The sequence below is a fragment of the Coenobita brevimanus genome, chromosome 74, assembly GCF_032717465.1.
Source record: "Coenobita brevimanus isolate Jiangsu-jjx chromosome 74, ASM3271746v2, whole genome shotgun sequence".
In the NCBI taxonomy this organism is placed as follows: Eukaryota; Metazoa; Arthropoda; class Malacostraca; order Decapoda; family Coenobitidae; genus Coenobita; species Coenobita brevimanus.
In genome coordinates, this window is record NC_137027.1 from 13999047 (window position 1) to 14014904 (window position 15858).

A 15858-nucleotide genomic window follows, 5' to 3' on the forward strand; every position below is an offset into this window, starting at 1 on the left:
TCTCACCTTCCTATAATCAATACAGTAGTTCACTTTTACCCCCTCATCTCCTCGTCATCTCATTAAGGTCCTGACACTCCTCATTACGTCTCTTCACCTCCTTTATCACCTTTCTTGCATTTTCTTTTATCTTCAATCCCACATTTATTACTTTTCCCGTGCGTTTCTTGCTCATTCTTCTTTTTTATATTTCTTTCTGTTCTATCCTCTCGCTTTTTCTTACTTTCTTTTATTTTCCTTCACCTATTGCTTGTACTGTGTATATTTTCCTTCCTCCATCTCCTTTACCGTAGTTTCTTCACCCGAATCTCACGTCCTCTCTTCTTCCCCTACAGTGTTCCCCAGCTTCCTGCCCCCGCTCACCACGACGCTGGTAGGGCCGGCAGAGGACCTGACGGTGTACCCCGCCCCGGACACCGTATTCACACAGCAGAACAACACGGAAATACGCTCGCAGGTCGGCGCCACGGCGGTACTCCACTGCATCGCACACAATGTCGTCGAAAACACGGTAAGAGAACTAAGCTACGGTGAAGTGTTATATGTTTTATCCCTTCCATCTGCAGAGGAATATATTCGATATTTCACTGAATCGCCTAATTGTTGCTGCGATCCTACTGTAGGCTTATATGAAACGTGAACCCTTTGGATTGGAGGGTGAAATTGCGCTTCTCATGCTGTGCACTAACTTCCTTTCGGGGGACTGAAGGGAAGCTGAGGGACATCTGTATATAGCAAACAGCGGAGCCGGATCTGTTATATCGATGCCATCACGAGAAGGCGTCCTTCTTTAGATCCTGCATCGCCTACATCGCTTAAACTACAATGATTTTTTTTCTTTTTTTGACAACACAAAATTTTATTTGGTACTCCAGTGCATCACACACAAACTCGTAGAATGATAGGGTCAACACTATGAGGACGACTTGTGTGTGTGTGTGTGTGTGTGTGTGTGTGTGTGTGTGTGTGTGTACTGTAAGTGTATGTGGGGCAGTGTTTTCAACCCTTGTGGTACGCATATTAAGCCCGCTCATAAATTGCACAAACACGAGAGAACAATGTACACCTGTGTTTGTGTATTTTGTCCTCTCTTGTTCTCCAGGTCTCTCCACTTTAACATCGCCGCAAAAATGTGCAACGGGGGAACAGAATGAGCCACCAGTCGTCTGTTTGTTTTATTTTCTTTGTTTGTTCTCTCTTTCGCTACCTCTTTTTCTCCTTCGCTGTCTCACACATGGAATCAAGTGGAAGGACAGGAAAGCGAAATATGATAAGGGGTGGCATTTTAAGTGGCACAGGCTTCAAAGCACTTCTTCCTTAGCGATTAATTTTGTATACTGCACCTTAAAAGTCTCTTATTTTGTTTTTCGTATCTCTTTATCGACGTAGTTTGTATCAGCAACATGTGAAATAATACTGACGTGTAATGGGCTGAATACATCGCGAAGAAAAAGGTGTTACGAAACCTTTAAAGTCATTTTGAGGACAACCCTAGGGAAGGTGGAGTGCATTGATAGAAATGAGCAGTTCTGCAGTAGGCAGGTGTAATCTAGAGAGAAGTTCGCCTGATACTCCACTGTGTATACCTGGCACTAGGGGCATGTCCGTCACTTCCTCCCTGAGACATCCAGAGAAAATAATTTTTAGGCAGAAAAACATTTCAGTTCTCGTTAGCTTAGAAAAATTATTTCAGCAGAGTGAGAAGCGCAAGAGGTGAAATGGAACGCAGGGACACAGAATAAGATAAATTTCAAATTATAGTGTGTGTGTTTGTGTGTATATATATATATATATATATATATATATACACAGTATACTGTATATACCTGACGCTTATCCTGTGAGTTTTTAATCTCGTTTTAGTCCTGTCCTCGGGACACCCACGCAAGCATACGGGAGGGACTAAATTATTTGCTATAACCCAGGCATAACTACATTGTTGTGAAGGAAAACTGCCCTGTTCCCTCCCTCCTTCCTCCACCGACCCTTAAATCCCCTCTCTCCCCACTCCGACCCCTGCTCAGTCCCCCCACCATCTCCCTCATTCCCCACCCCCTCCAACCTTCACTGCTCTTATCGTCACACCACCACCTTCCCTGATGATGGGAAGTAACGAGGAAGGGGAAAACTCTCGTTGTGGTAGTGGTGATTGTGGTGGTTGTGGTAGTGGTGGTGAGTGGATTGGTGATGGCTTTCATTACTATTGTGAGGAAAACGGAGGTTGGTAAAACAGTTAATGATATAGGCCTTAATAAGAGTAATGATGATGATGATGTTTGTAATGTTGTGGTTGTTGTGGTGACGGTAGTGTGGTGGTTGTGGTGGTGGTATTGGTGGTGGTGGTATTGGTGATGGTGGTGGTAGTGGTGTTTGTGGTGGTCGTGGGTGGATTGGTGATAAATTAAGATTGAGAGTGTTATTAGTTTTAATAACGATAATGCAAATAGTAATTAATAAAGTATGAGTCATGGTGATGTCTGCGATGTTGTTGGTCGTGGTGGCAGTGATGGTGGGTGGAGTGGTAATCATTTTTAATTAAGATCGTAAGGATAATGAGTTTTGATGATAATAATGTTGCTGAAAAAAAAAATCAGTGCTAATGCTTGTAATTGTGGTGGTGGTGGTGGTGACAGATGGCGTGGTGATTATTTTAAGATAGTAAGAATGATGACGTAGACGGTAATAATGTTTAAAATGAGCATAACAGAGACAAATTTATGGGCTTTGTGATAATGGAGATATAAAAACTAATAAAAATAATAAAGAGAGTAGAGTGGTGATGACACTGATTTAGCGGGAGGAGGAAATGAAGGATGAAAGTCTGTAATGATGATGGTGGTGATGCTTGTGGTGAGAGAGGTGGTGATGATTTTAATTAAGATAGGAAGGACAATGATGATGGAAGTAATAAGCCTTTCACGGACGGCAGAACTCTAGTAAGTTATTGGAACTAACCTCAAACGATCTTATTCAGCTGAGAGTGAGTCTTAGGAGTCCGAGAGTGTTAATACTGTCACCATCAACCCTTTCACGGCCGGAACAACTCAAGTATTTTCTTCCATGTAACCCCCGACGATTTTTTTTTTATGTGAGAGTAAAAGGAAACAGAGTGCTAATGATGCAGGAGATTATGATGCTAAACAGTTAAATGAGAGTAATGGCACTCGAGGCAGTGGTTGTTGTGAGTGGAGTGGTAATAATGATTTTAATTAAGATAGCGAAGGTAATGAGGAAGTGGTTCATAGCACTTTTAATGAGGCTGGTGAAAAGGGTTTATTACAGTAGTGAAATTTGTGATAGTGGTTTTGATGAGTGTAATTAGAATGATGAAGGTGGCTGTGGTAAATGGACATGTGATGATTTAAGAGAGTGAAGATAACAGTGATAGTAATGATGGTACTGAAGGTGATTATAACAGTTTTAACCTTATTATTATCGCATTCTCTTTACTACTTTATTTTCACGTAACATTAACAGTTTTATTTAATTACGAGCGAGTTTAACAGCATGAAAGTGTAAATGCTGTTAATAGCAATCCTCTCAAAGTCGAGATTAGTATTATCTTTCAGCTAATGTTCTGTGATTTTATTTAGCTGAGATTGAGTACACAGATTTACAGAAAATTATTAGATGTGATAGTTGTTTCAAAACCCATGAATCAAGTTTGTCCTTTTATTTCAGTAAATTCTTGATACCTCCAGACCATTTAATTTAAGGATTGTAAAGGCTACTTCCGACTCCTGCTAAAAAAATAAAAAATAAATAAATAAATAAATTCTAGGCGAAATGAAATTGTCTGAAGGCAACATTAACGAAACACAACGTCACAGATATCAGAGGGTTAAGGCAGGATGGATTAGATAATAGTATTTTTGTCTGAAAATATAAATAAACTTACTTCTAAAGGCAAGTTCCAGATTTTGTTTTTTATACGTAGATCTAGATTTACTGAGGCTGGAAGTGCATAGGATTTTTTTCGTATAGGGAGGAAAAGTGAAAGTTGGTATGTACCTACAAATATTACTATCATGCCAGCGCTGACATCTCTCTCTCTCTCTCTCTCTCTCTTTCTCTTTCTCTCTCTCTCTCTCTCTCTCTCTCTCTCTCTCTCTCTCTCTCTCTCTCGTGTGTGTGTAGGCTGTGTAACTATGTACAGTAATTATCTTTTCCTCATTCTGGTATGCGTGGGTGTATTTGTTCTCTTTCTCTCTGTGCATCTGTATGTATCTTTTCTGTGTAGGTGCATGCGTGTGCATATGTGTACATATGCATGTGCGTGTGTGAATGCGTTTATGTGTGAATGGGTGTATTTTATATGCGTGTGTATTTGAGTTTATTTGTATGCTTGTGTGTGGGGGGGAGGGAGCATGTGTATATATACGAGTATATGGTACATCTGTTTCGTGTGTGTGTGTTGTGTGTGTGTGTGTGTGTGTGTGTGTGTGTGTGTGTGTGTGTGTAACTACCCCAGCATTCGTTCCCTCGTGAGAGTTGAAAATAATGACGGGCATCTGGCCGAGCGACGCACCGGTACACATAACTTTGTTCCACGGGCAAAATCTAATCAGAGAGAGGCAGGCAGACAGGCAAGCAGGCAGGTAGTGAGGCAGGCAGGAATTCAAGTATTAGGACAGGGAGACAGATAGGCAGGGAAATGGGCAGGTGAGCTTGGAAATGGGAAGGCAGGCAGACAGTGAGGCGGGCACATTGGCAGGAAAATGGGTGGGTAGGCAGAGAGTGAGTCAGACACACTGGCAGGAAAATGGGCTCGTAGGCACAGAAGTGAGCAGGTAAGTAGGAAAACGGGCAGGTAATCAGGCGTATAAGTAGACAGACAGATTGACAGGTGAGCAGATAGACCGGGAAATATGCAGGTACGCGTGGAAATGGGCGGGTAAGCAAGGAAATGGACGGGTAGGCAGTAAGATAGATAGGCAAGCAGATACGCCGGGAAATGGGCAGGTACGCAGGGAAATAACCAGTTAACCTTTTAGTGGACAGGAGATTAGCTTAACCGAGCAAAATTTTCCGACGATAACTTGAATGAAATGTGTATGTGAGGACCTGCTCTGTTAACTCCTTGAATCCGGTGACAATCTTTAGTTTTATTCTTTATACTTATTCAATTTATTTAACCTAGAGGACACGCCTTCTAGTAAAAGATGAATGAAGCCTCAGTGTGACCTTCCCAGTGAGCAAAGTCTCTCTGAAGATTAGTAAAATTGTCTCATGGTAGCAAAAGTAATCTTAAAAATACAACATTGACGATAAAGGGTTTAAACAATGGTTCTTGGCCTGCGGTGCGCGTCCGTCCAAGAGAGCGTGGGAGAAATTCAAAGAGAGACTCGAATTGTTAGTGTGTATGAAGGTTTACACTACAAATACTGTACACGCTTGCTATTAAGCGTATACTACTTGCAGTTGGTGTGTGTGTGTGTGTGTGTGTGTGTGTGTGTGTGTGTGTGTGTGTGTGTGTGTGTGTAAATGCAGATCGAGGCAAGGAAATAGTCATGTACACAGAGATATAGTCAGTTAAGTAGTATATCAGGCAGGGAAATAATCACAGATCGGGAAACATTAAACACTAAATCCACGAAACCACAAAATGTTGCCCTAATAAACACATTCTACCACCGTGACCAATGAAGATTTACTATAGCGGTAAAATGTAAGGGAAAAAATAGCCTGTGTTTTGTTAGAGGCAATTAATTAACCGATTCACTACCAGAGGCCACACGCAAATATATAGGGGGAATAAAAATCGCTGGGTGGTGGGAAATGAGGGCTAATAGAGAGTTTTGCACTGGCCCTTTCAATACTGATGAGCTCTCGTCGGATGAAAGCAAGAATGAATAAGTCCTATCATAAATGCAACGTCCTGGCTTCTCAAAATGAACGGGTCTTGAATTTGGCTCTCTGATGTTTTGTATTTTTCGTGGATAGAACAGTACTGTAGTGCGGGCTGTAGCCTTTGGTTCCTTCCTCCTCGAAAAAAAAGGAAATAAACTGGAATGGCTGATAGTGTTTATAACTGTTCTATTGAAAGTTTAGTCCTGTGCCGAATAATAACGTTGGGGGGAAGCTAGCATAAATTTATAAACAGCCGTCATATACCTTCAGAGGCTAATGGAGACTGTTTATAATAATTTCAGAGGTCATCCCCGTAAGCTGGAAGGTAAATAACTAGTGGCAGGTAACAAGAATAAATGCTGAAAGACGTCATGACACTGTGGGGTTCAGACGAATGTATTAGGAAACATTTGATTGAGAGAGGTGACCTTTAAGCTGGACAGAATATTTTCGTTAGGGAAGAAATTAAATACAGGTACGAGGGTATGGAACGTTATCGTAGTGAATGTGTGTGTGTGTGTGTGTGTGTGTGTGTGTGTGTGTGTGAGAGAGAGAGAGAGAGAGAGAGAGAGAGAGAAGCGTCCAGACAAACAGAGGTCGCTATTGCCGAGTATCACGATGCCAAAAACAGACAGAGAAGGGTCCCGGCCTATCACTGATCCTGACCGAGAATATCAGCATCAACAAAACAAATATATCGGCTCAGGCTGCGGGCACGTTCCAAGCTTACATTCTCTTACCTCTTAAAACCAGAGTAAGATATTGGAGGACCTGAGTTGCTGGCACCCATATTACTTTTTACACCAGATCTGACTTTTGGTGTAATACCATTTTTTAGCAGTATCTATCTAAAGATATAGTTAGATAGGCATAGATAGATTGATAGCATATATTAAAGATCGTCGCTACATGCCAAATTGTTTGAATATACAAGTAAGGTTATTTTCTAGTTGATTTCTCGATGTGACTTCAATACTCAGGCGCTGCGTGACTCCGCCTCGTAAATCCCACGCACTGATTAAGGTCAAAATTAACAGTGATTAGCCAACAATAGCCAGGTACAGAGTTTCTCACGCCTCGTTCTCTTTCTGATACGCATGTATGGTAATGGATCATCATCATCATCATCATCATCATCATCATCATCATCATCATCATTATCTGTTATCTATTATTCAAAATGGGTTTGGCAGGATCTAGTACCATTAACAAAAGAGCAGCCTCAAACCTTACCCAAACTGACCTAACCAAAACCCTTGACCATAGACCGAAATTGAAAATAAATGGTTAACTGCAAAAAATAAAGGCAGAAGGAAATTACAACTAAGCAAATACATAAGCAAAACTAATCCATCATTATTTCCCCACAGAGCATCAGTCTTCCAAAATATTCCAGTTCCAGTGTATGTGATGCAACGCGACAATGGAAAGAAAAATGGCCGGTCATATTTTGTGCCGTGATTGGCTGCATTAGGGCGGGACGATGAGCGAACCGATGTATGGTCCATTTCACTGCATAACAACGCTGTTGGATTTTGTATTTTCCGTAATCGTTTTTCTGGATAGCAGCCTCATCGTTTGTATTAGTGATGATGATGATGATGATGATGATGATGATGATGATGATGGCCACAGTTTCTCCTGAGTTTGTGTTTTCCTATTTCTGCTTCAGGGTAATAATAATAATAATAATAATAATAATAATGATAATGATAATAATAATAATAATAATAATAATAATTAAAACCAAAATGTAAGTGCCATTTGTCCTACGCTCACACAAAATAATGGCTCCATCTCTATCTGAAGGCGTTTCATCAGGGGAGAAATAGACTCCTTCACCTGCCCTTTTTGTACCTGTGATAGACCTGTCGTGGGAGGGCAGGATGGAGGGGATATGTGGAGGAATCCTGGATGAGGAGGAAAGAGAGGGAGGAGAGAATGGAGGGGGGACGGAAGAGTGAGGAGAGGCGAGAGAAAAGAGTATGAGAGGTGAAAAGGGAGGGGGAGGGAAAGAGGTGGGAGGAGGATAAGAATGCAGGGTAAGAATGAAAGAATTCTCGGGTCAGAGGAAAGACAGGGAGAAGAGAAAGGCAGTAGGGAAAGGAAGGAAACGAGAGGTGAAAGGACAGTAAGGCAGGGTAAGAATAAGAGACTTTTTGGATAAGCAGGAAAATTGAAGAAAGAAGGAAAATAGGTAGGAAGGAAATAGACAAGACGGCCAGGATGACATTGTAGGAAGATGGGGAATAAGGACATGAAAAGGAAAACAAAGAGAATGAATAAAAAAATATGAAGGAAAGAGAACACTGGGACATAAAGGAGGAGAACACAAAAGAAAATGGGATGAGAGAAAATATTGCAGAAAAGAGGAGAGGAAGCAGAACACAGAGATAGAGAAAAAAAAAATAAGGAAAAGAGACAAAAGGTAAGGCCGAAACGCAGATAGGAAACAGAATACGAAGGCAAAAATAAAGAAGATAAACAGGGATCAAATTGACGGGGAGGGGAACGTATGACGAAGATAATAAAAGAAAATTAAGTGTAAAAATAAGGGAAGGATCAGATTAGGAGATAGGGAATAAAAAACTAAAGTTTTGATGGGTAATATACAATCTCGTGCGTGGACAGAAAGAGAGAGAGAGAGAGAGAGAGAGAGAGAGAGAGAGTCTGGATGTTTAAAAAGCGTATTTTTGTGTTCGAATTTAAAAGTAAACACACACTACGGAATTAATTGTGTAGTTTGAAACACCGTAAGGCAAATTAGGAAATAGTTCAAAAATTCCAGAGAAGTGTGTGTGTGTGTGTGCTAAAATTGGTCGCCTTCTCGTGTACGTTCAGAAGTATGGCAATGTGAGTGACATTTCATTACAAGTTTTCCCTTTTCATTCCCAGCCAGCCATTGTTTTCCCACACATTTCTCTCTCTCTCTCTCTCTCTCTCTCTCTCTTTCTGAAATGTCTTAGATTCTCTCTCCATCTTTTCATTCTGTCTTCGTCTACTTCTCCTTTCATCACTGTATCTCCCTTACATCCTTATACGCTCTGATTTTCTCATCTTCCACTTGTTACCGCTTCCGTCTCTTGTCTCCTTACACACACACACACACACACACACACACACACACACACACACACACGCAATGAGAGAGAGAGAGAGAGAGAGAGAGAGAGAGAGTGACAAGGCTGGAAAGAGAGCGAGTACAGGGGAAAGGGGAACACTGAATGGGAGACCTTAAAGCGAGAAAGGAGAAGAGGGAAGGAGAAAATTACGCAAATGCAGAGGGAGGCAAGCAATAAGAGAGGGAGAGAGAGAGAGAGAGAGAGAGAGAGAGAGAGAGAGAGAGAACCTAGCAAAGCAGGAGCTGAAATGAAACTCGCATGATGAAGAGCCAAGGGGAAGAGTGTCAACATAGGAGGGAGAAAGACAGAGGCGAGACAAGAAGTGAGGAAAACAGTATATAAGGAGGGAGAGAAAATCAGAGATAGATAAATAGATGCAGAAAGAGAAAGAGAGAGAGAGAGAGAGAGAGAGAGAGAGAGAGAGAGAGAGAGAGAGACAAAGACAGAGACAGAGACAGAGAACGCGATAACAGAATGAGGAGGGTGAGAAAATCAAAGCGTACAAGGGAACAGAGGAGAAAGGATGATTAGAGAAGGGGATGATAGAGGAATGAAATGAGGAGAGAGAGAGAGAGAGAGAGAGAGAGAGAGAGAGAGAGAGAGAGAGAGAGAATGTCAAAACACCGCATTACGTCTGGTCACGATAAGCTAAGAAAAATTGATCATCGAGTTAGAGGGGTTAATGATGTGGCCCTTTGACTGTTCCTGTCGTCCTCTTCAACTTCTGTCTCTTCTTTCCTTTTTCCTCTTCCTCCTTTCTTTTTTTCTTCTACTTCCTCCTCCTCTTCCTCCTTTCTTTTTTTCTTCTACTTCCTCCTCCTCTTCCTCCTTTCTTTTTTTCTTCTACTTCCTCCTCCTCTTCCTCCTCCTCCTCCTCCTCCTGCTTCTCCTTGTTTCCCGCCATCAGCTCTCAAGGCCGTACACTAGGAAGCAAACCAATGCACGTTCTTCTTGACGATTTATGTTTTAGTCTACGCCTTAAACTACTCCTGTGTTTTATTTAAGCCTTTGTAATATGAATACAGCTTTCTCAACAGCGTACAAGAGGATACTGAGGTGTGATGTACAGACCAAATCGCTATCGCTAATGAAGGGGTGTTACGAGATCTCAGGGGTCACTCAAAATACAACCTTGAATGAAAAGTTAACCCCAGTTCAAGAGGGGCATTTTCTATCAACTCAGTATTTCCGACAACTTCCAGCAGACGCCAATATGAACCTCCTCCTCCCTCTTCCTCCTCCTCCTCCTCCTCCTCCTCGTACATCCCGTCAGAGAAACTTTCAAGGTCTTGCTGTTTCCGTTGACTTTAACTAGGCATAAAATTGGTTTCTTTCCATCTTGAATGCTGAGCTGTAAAGTTTAGCACTAAGATACGGTGCTGTCACGAAACGTGCTATGGACGCTTCGCAAAGTTATATTATCATCTTTTCCTGCAACTGTCCTAAGGGAAATTGACACCAAGAGGACGAAATTCTCCATCCAGTTTTGAGTGAAGGAAGTACAGATCTACGCTGCATATAACTATCGAAAGGTGGCAAAATGGGAGGACGTCTTCTCATCCCATAAGGAGGCTCCCTAGCACCTCTTCCATAGCGATTTATTTTTCGGATGCTGCTGGTTAGTACTATTTTGTATGTTATTTACGATGTGTATCGTGATATTAGAATGATTTTAACATCACAGAAGAGGATAGCAAGGTGTAATAAGCAAATTAAATTGCCTACGAAAAGGTGTCAGGAAAGCTTCCTTAACCTATGATTCACCCTCGGTTCAATAAAGTCGTCTGACGTTAGTTGGAATTAAATACTAGAGTTGCCTCGACCATGAGAGGGTTATTGATGGCCGTATTAACACTCCCAGGTTCTCATGACTCCTCCCTTACAGGTTTGCTCACTCAGGTTTTATAACATGGCCCTGAATGACAAGAGATTTACCCAAACTCATGAGGGACATTTCAGACGACTCGAATATTTCCCACAAGTTTCCCAGACGCCGATATGAACTCCACCCTCCTACCCTCCCTTCCCCTTCCTCTTCCCCCTTCCCTCCTCTTCCCCCTCCTCATCGACGGAGTTTTCAAGGTCTCGCTTTTCCTGCCTTGGACTGCGGTAAATAAAAATTTTTGGAAGGTGGCAATGACAAAATTAAAACGACAGCGCCGCACTTATATCTCAGGAAACCTAAAATTTGTTATATTCTTTCGCCCTAACTTGGTCTGGATTTTCGTCCTTTTGCAGTTTATTTCACGTTGCTCAGTGGGAGAAAAGGACAATTTACAGCTCTGTCATAACACTTCTTCGTGACTCGCACCATATTATACTGTTAATCTCTTGTTACAACATTATGAAAGAAGAAATGGCAGTTTTAGACAGTGTTAGAGAAAAATGAGTATACAGTCCCGGTGGCTTTTTTTCTGTTTATCGACGAAGCTGACACAGATCTGGATGCGAATAAAGTTACTCATGCTTAAGAGGGATATTAATATTTTGTAGTGTGGCGAGTATTGCGTTTTTTCTACTAGATCTAGAGATTCTAACCTCCATTTAACGATAATTCTCAGCGATCAGCGCCAAGAAATCTAGCTATAGTCGATAATTTTGTAAGTTTTACCCGTATTTCCAGTGATTATTGGCCCTGTTCTAGTGATTTTCTGGATATATTTGTACTTAGCGCCATTCTAGCGGTTTTTGAGAGCAAGATGGATGAGGTAAACAGGATGGAGCTTAAACTCTACTTCCTCTCACGCTTCGGGCTACGCAGAACGTTGAGAAAATAAAGAATTCAAGCTCTGTCCAGTGCATCCCTCACACTCCACTCGTCCACGTGTCAAAAAGGATCAAACTCTTTTGAGAGCAACTATAGCGGTATTTGTGGCTCTGGATTTAGCAACACAAATTTTTAACAACTTCAGTATTTCCAACAACTCTCCCAATCCTATCCTACCCTACCCCCGAACGTGTCCCCTTGTTGAAAAGAATCAGCCACTTTTGACAGCTTGTTTAGTGGATTTGTGGCTCTGGATTTAGCAACACAAATATCTTAACAGCTTCAGCATTTCCAGCAACTTCTCCAATCCTATCCTGCTCTACCCCCATCCCGCCGGCAGTTTTCAAGACCCTACTGCATCCGCCTCGGTATGTGCTATCGGGCGGAAAGAAACACGGGCTCACAGACACACTCTCATTCACTCCTCTCCCTGTCCTTTGATCGGACTTTTGGTACTTTCCCAGATTCGTGAGACTGGGACATTGGGGATTTCATTACACCTCACTCTTAGCGATTTATTCTGGGCAGTATTCCTCAGTATCCTTATGTTTGTTAGCAGTGCGAATTATGGGGAAATGTTTGGGTGCTTTCCTCTTTGGTTACACACACACACACACACACACACACACACACACACACACACACACACACACACACACACACACACGTCATTAAATCGATATGAGTAACGAAGAGAGAGAGAGAGAGAGAGAGAGAGAGAGAGAGAGATACTTAATCTTTTTTTTTTTTTTTTCACTCTCTACCCTCTGATCGAACTTATGGGCTTTCCTGTAGACTCGTGAGACAAAGACGTGTTGTAGGTGACATAGGGAGCTGCGTAACGCCTTTTCCTAAGCGATTTATTCTACAACTTCATTCAGTATCCTGTTGTATGTAAGTGATGCATTGACGATACTAGAGGCAAAAATAAAATACACCAGAATGATAAACTGTAATGTGAAAAGTAAAATATCGGAATAATAGTCTTCTTTGGTCGTGTCTGATAGATTTTATGGTTTTTATTTTGCCTTCCTTTTTATATCCTCTTGGTTGGTAAGATGTGAAGTTTTCTATCGTTTTATTTTTCGTGTTTAGATTCATTTTACTTCGTTTTTATTATCATAGGAATTCCTGGGGTATAAAAAATGCCGCCTTTATTTTTTTTATCTGAATATAAAAGGCGGTGCGCTCTTTTTTGTGTTCTCTCTCTCTCTCTCTCTCTCTCTCTCTCTCTCTCTCTCTCTCTCTCGCTCTCGTGGTCTGCACAATTCTAGTATTCTGTTCTAGCCAGCCTAAACGATTTTATTTATGTTAGTCTTGTTGGTGGGATATGGTATTCTGTTTGTGTGTGTGTGTGTGTGTGTGTGTGTGTGTGTGTGTGTGTGTGTATTACTTAGTTTGGGAATCCTTTGCACTAAGCTTAATGACAAGATTATTTTTTTTCCCTACCAAGAGAAGGTATTCATCAGTGGAAACTTAAATATTCAGTCGTATTTTTCCTCGCGGTTTGGCTTTGAAGCTTTTGTCTCCCACTTTTTTATTTTCATTTTTTGTGCTTCTTGACTCCTCCATTATTTTCTCTCTCCTCTTTGATTTTTGTTATTGTTTTTTATTTGTTCCTGAGTCGAGGGTACTTCTTTGATGTCCCCAGATTGCTTTGTTTGGCTCTAATTGCGTGCTCATGAGTGAAGTCTGGCTGAGAGAGAGGCATAATATATTTTAGCCAGCCTCAGTGGTCCATCTATATTCTCCTTTAGGTCCTCTCACCCTGCTTGATGTTCTGTTTGACTCTCCACTGTCTTTCTCCTCTCCCTCTGTCTCCCATTTCTCTGCATCTTCTATCTCTTCATTCTACTTCTCCCATGTCTCTGTCTCCCGTTTTTCAGTATCTCGTCCGTCTCATTATATTGTTTTGTTTCCTTCCGCTTTATCCTACTTCCTTTCTTTGTTTCCATCATTATTTACTTCCTATCCTATGTTTTCTTTATCCTGTCTCCTCTTTCACTGCATCTTTTCTGCATATTCATTCTGCTTTGTAACTCAATTGTATCCTTTTTCTGTGTCCTCATTCTCTCTCTCTCTCTCTCCTTCCTCTTTGTCTTCATTTGTCCCTCCTCTGCTTCCTTTCTCTGTTTCCACTCTTTTTACCTCCCTGTCTCTCCTTTCTCCCTCTCCCCTCTGTTTCCTGAGTCTACTTTGTCTCTCATCCATTCCATTTTTCTATGTCTCCTTTATATCGATCTACCCCTCCTGTCTCCCTTCCGTGTTTTCCCTCTCAGTTTCTGACTTCTCTCTGTATCTCCCATGATTTCCCTCTCTTTGTCTCCCCTTACTCTGTTTTCCCTCTGGTTACCCTCTTTCCCTCCTCCCTCGCTACCCTGTCTCCATTCTGTCTCTCTTCCATTGTCTTCCTTCCCCTTTGTGTCCTCTGCTTCCCTTTACACGTCCATTAGTTCCCCTTACCTCGTCCTCTTTGGTGTGCATACCTCCCCCTCTTCACTCCCCTCCTCTAGCCTCTCCTCCACTTGCTTCTTTTTCCCTCTCCCTCTCCCTTCCCTCCCTCTCTCCTCACTTCTCCTTCCTCTCATGTCTCTTCTTCCTCATCCTCTCCTCAGCTTCATTAAGTCCTTTGATATTGCCGCTTCCTCCCTCTCTTCTAGTCCTTTCTCTCTCTCTCTCTCTCTCTCTCTGCATATACACTATATATATATAGATAGATAGATAGATAGATAGATAGATTATATATATATATATATATATATATATATATATATATATATATATATATATATATATATATATATATATATATATATATATTCTTTACGTCCAAACTTCGCAGCCAACGGCATCATACTTTTTCCCATACGTTTATCACTGTTAGTTTATCTGTCTTCTTTCCTCTTTTCTGTATCCTTCGCTCTTTCACCTTTTTCCACCTTCTCTTCCTCCCTCGTATCAGTAAAATGGGATTAGTTTCTGCTGAGGTACTGGGCCAGGGATGATCAGGGGATTATTACCAGTACATTCTTTAGCGCAAGAAGCACCCACTTGAGGTCTGGGATATTGGCTGTAGATTTAATTCCCAGTGCCTTCAAGGATCTCCCTCTAATTGTATAGTTCTTATTCAGTCATTCGTACTTCTTCATGAACAACAAAAATAACTGAAGCTAAGAAACGTGCGCAGTGTTTCCTTCGAGTTAAATCTGAACGAAAAGCAATACTTTAGATCCGATCATTTCCACATACCTGGACACGCTGCGTTTTGAAAGACTGGAGATGGACAGAAAGATAAACAGACTGAGAAAAACAGTTCCTGTTCTTTTCAACTCCATCTCTTGATCCTGACAGCCACTACGAACTCTGTAATATTAAAACCTCACCAAACTCTACTGTATCACCTTATCTTAGTGCTCTTGACAAATGTGTACCGTCCTGTATTATCGTTAGGTTGCCGTACCTGTCTATCTTCGTCCAAAGCTGTCGCACGGTAGACCTATCAGGAAAGTGCGTCGTGTGCGACATATCGCCCACAAGTTTAGAATCGAGTACAGTAGGTCATGCGTCCATAATTTCGGATTCGACCGTACTGAACGTTTGAAAAGTGCTCATTCCTCTCTCTCTCTCTCTCTCTCTCTCTCTCTGGAACATACTGAGCAGTAACAAGGTAAATGGAAAGCCTTACTGAACTTGTATGCAAAATTTTCTTATATATAGATGTGAATTTTCTGATATATTCATTGTTGACAGTCTTCTTTTCTCAGCCTGATATTCTCACTGCCTATGACCTCCAGCTAAATATCGTGTCCAGCCGCCTCGAAATGAACGGATCTTGAATTTTTCACTGATTAACATTTATTGCAAGGGACTCGTTTTGTTGGCTGCTGCTATGTTTTGAGTTCTTTCTTGTTTGCATAAAAGAAAACATTACAAGGAAGGAAAGTCAATACCGATTCTATTTCCAAGCATTTATTGTTGGATCCGTTCATTATTAATTCATGTATAGTTGTTGACAAGAATATCGCTTCAATTACTACCCGAACAATTATGAAACTCTTACACTGTATTAAAAAAAGATTGTTGGGTTCCGAAGAAGATCACTAAATTTCAACATATTCT

At 41.3% G+C, this 15858-nt stretch overlaps 1 protein-coding gene across 1 annotated transcript in view; it reads left to right on the forward strand.

The window, feature by feature from the left end:
* Positions 1-15858, forward strand: part of LOC145407778 (neural cell adhesion molecule 2-like) — a 49422-nt gene that overhangs the window by 20412 nt on the left and 13152 nt on the right. The window contains exon 2 of the mRNA XM_080278646.1: positions 336-511. Coding sequence (XP_080134772.1) covers positions 336-511 — 176 coding nt within the window. The remainder of the gene's footprint in view (positions 1-335; positions 512-15858) is intronic.